The sequence below is a fragment of the Hibiscus syriacus genome, unplaced genomic scaffold (genome assembly GCF_006381635.1).
Source record: "Hibiscus syriacus cultivar Baekdansim isolate YM2019G1 unplaced genomic scaffold, ASM638163v2 tig00006992_pilon, whole genome shotgun sequence".
NCBI lineage: Eukaryota > Viridiplantae > Streptophyta > Magnoliopsida > Malvales > Malvaceae > Hibiscus > Hibiscus syriacus.
Genome location: NW_024062121.1, coordinates 84504 through 87410, shown reverse-complemented (window position 1 = coordinate 87410; position 2907 = coordinate 84504). Strand labels below are relative to the sequence as shown.

Here is a 2907-nt window from a genome sequence, read left to right as displayed (position 1 = left end):
GTTCTTTTGCGAAACACAAAACCTTTAAACACCATCTCTTCGCCGTTACCATTTGTTTTCTCTCTCTTCATTGGTTGCTCTTACAGTTGCTTGATGTTAGCTGACCCTAACTTTTTGTCATTCGTTGAAAACCTAGTAAGGGATGTGCGACGACGTTCAAACACAGTCACTCTCATAGTTAGGGTTTCAAATCGCGGTCGCGTTTTCGGTTATTTCAGGTTTACTGTGATTGCGGCCGTCGTGGGCGTTATTGCGGCCGTCGCGGGCGCTATTGCGGGTGTAGCGGGTAACTCAGACGGCGACGAAACCGCTATATCACGGACGAAATCGTGTTTTCGGAACGTTTTTTGAAACCCTGTTCATAGTCATTCGCTACAATCACATTGTAAGGGACCGATGAGGGGTGTACAACCGTCACGGAGAGACCTCATCAATAGTTGAACAAACAAGCGATGACAACCAAGATTTTAAAATTTTATGTTGGAACAAACCGAAAGAATTTTAAAATTATTTTGAACTAAGACAAATTTGATAGAATATGTAAGTTTTGATGACTAAAAGTATATTGTTATTCCATGTCACATCACAATTTCTGTTAAGTCAATGGTCAAATCTAATATTATGTGATTAAAATATAAATAAAACGTGACTTTAAATATATTTTTTTTAAAAATAACAGTTAGGTGATCAAAACAAAACGAAGAAATAAATGGGTGACTAAATAAGTGAATTATGTTTGTGATGTAACACATGTATGCATGAGGTGCATAGCTAATAAAAGCGATGGTGGAATTATACCTGTCAATTCGTTATCGAAAAGAAGAATGTCTGTCAGGGATGTCAGGTTTCCAAGAGCGGGAGGAATGGGACCTGAAACATATACTTACCGTTATAGGAAAATGTTTTATTTATCTTTTACATTTAAAAGAAAAAGAAAGAAGAAACCTGTAACTTGTGTTTACCCTTTAACTGATTTACTGAAAGATCGAAGAACTTAAGCTTTTTGTTGCTACCCAGCTTCTGAGGAATGCTTCCCGTGAAGTTATTTCCCCATAACTGTAATATCTCCAACTCAGGCCACTCACCAATAATGTCAGGAATCTGTCCCTGTAGGTTGTTTCTAAAAAGTTGGAGCAGAGTCAAGTTTCTGAGCTCAGCGAAACTCTCCGGAATCTCACCCGTTAGTATATTTTCCGATAGACCCATGGATTTCAAGCTTTTTAAGGTTCCCAGCTCCGGAGGTAAGGATCCGGACAGTAAATTGGCGTAGAGAAACAGCGTGTCGAGCTTCTTCAGCTTGCCGATCTCTGGTGGTATTTCGCCAGTTAACCTGCAGTGAGCGGCATCGAAACGAACGAGTTCCGATAAGTTTCCAATCTCCCGTGGCAAACCACCTTCGAAAGTATTGAAATAACCAATATACAACTGCTGTAACTTGGTTAAGTTGCCGATTTCAGGTGGGATTTTTCCGTTGAGTTCGTTGCCCGATACTGCCAAATATTCGAGATGCTCCCAGAGGCCGTAACTTGACGGGATGTGACCAGTGAAATAATTACCACCCAAATGCAAGTATCGCAGATTGGGAAGCTCCGTGACTGAAACCGGTATCTCCCCAGTCATGTTGTTGTCGTATAAATCAAGGACTTGTAGGTTTTTCAGCTGGGAAAGTTGGGTAGGGAAGGAACCGTTGAAAACATTGAAGGAAAGGTTGAGGTAACGGAGACCGGAGAGGGCAGAGAGTTTCATTGGGATTGGACCGGAAAGCTGGTTGACCGCGACAGAGAGGTTTCGAAGGAAACGGAGGTGGGAAAATGACGGCGAAAGTGTTCCCGACAGGTTGAAGTTGGTTAAGTTGATGGATGTCACATAACGACCAGTATGATCGCATGTTACACCAGTAAATGAGCAAAGCGGAGTAGTTGCGTTCCAGTTGGAGAGGTAAGATCGAGGGTCATTGGTAATAGAGGATTTAACGGCCATGAGCGCACGATGCTCCGAGATGGCCCTTGCGGCGGAGGAGTAGGAAATGTGGAGGATAAGGAGGAGGAGGAGGAACCTCATTTTCTTTTTCTTCTTCTTTTTACTCCTTGAAATGGAATGGGGGAGGGAAAGGAAAGTAGAAGAAATGAAATTGCAAGCTAGTCATTGTTATAATTAGAGAAGTCTTGGTCTTCCAACTAAAACATTTTATGTTTTCTTAATCCAAAGTGCACTTTAGGAAAGCTTTAAGGAAATTTTGTAAGGACAAAACAATGATACATGATGAGCAATGTTCCTTATTCGAATATATATATATATATATATATAAATTATGTTGTTTGCATATTCGGATATTCAACTTCACCTTCTGGATTAAAAAATAGAAAATATCCGAATATGCAATCTACATAAGTACTGTACATACGTGAATATGTACATATATAAAACAAATATGGATAAAGACCTGCCTCCTGCCATGCAATGAACTTTTCTGCTCTTGTTTGATCTCTCTTGTATATCCTAATGAAGCACCATGGTTTTCCAGTTGTGAATACCATGTATCTCACCAGCCCATATCCATTACCCATCTATGTAGAAAATTTTCAATTCAATTCATCATCGTTATTGGAGAAGTCTTGGAAACAGGAAGTCTTGGTCTTCCATTATAATAAAAAAAGTGTAGTTTAGGGAAGCTTTTGGAAAATTTCCAAAAGCAATCCTTTATTAGTTTCACGTTTCTTTGGCCTCTAATTTTTTCAATCTTACTTTTTATCTTTAAATTTGAGGCCCCTAACACTTTTTACCTTTATAATTGAGGTCCCTAATTTTTTGAATCATACTTTTTACCTTTATAATTTAAACTCCTAATTAAATTATTTTTCTATGACTTATTAATGTAGCATTAAATTAAATGCTCAAAGTAATATA

The 2907-nt window shown here is 38.8% G+C and overlaps 1 protein-coding gene across 1 annotated transcript; it reads right to left on the bottom strand.

Moving 5' to 3' along the window:
- Nucleotides 1-209: 209 nt before the first annotated feature.
- Nucleotides 210-2061, bottom strand: LOC120201122 (leucine-rich repeat receptor-like serine/threonine-protein kinase BAM1). Its single transcript, XM_039201790.1, has 3 exons — nt 963-2061; nt 799-870; nt 210-355 (listed from the first exon to the last, which is right to left on the bottom strand). The coding sequence occupies exons 1-3, from the start codon at nt 2059-2061 to the stop codon at nt 210-212; spliced, it is 1317 nt and encodes a 438-aa protein (XP_039057721.1).
- Between the last annotated feature and the right edge of the window lie 846 nt (nt 2062-2907).

Coding starts and splice junctions, on each gene's coding strand:
- LOC120201122 (XM_039201790.1), bottom strand. CDS start 2,061: ATGAGGTTCCTCCTCCTCCTCCTTATCCTCCACATTTCCTACTCCTCC. Junction 871..962: donor TTCAGTAAATCAGTTAAAGG/GTAAACACAAGT, acceptor TATATGTTTCAG/GTCCCATTCCTCCCGCTCTT. Junction 356..798: donor TTTCGATAACGAATTGACAG/GTATAATTCCAC, acceptor GACTATGAACAG/GGTTTCAAAAAACGTTCCGA.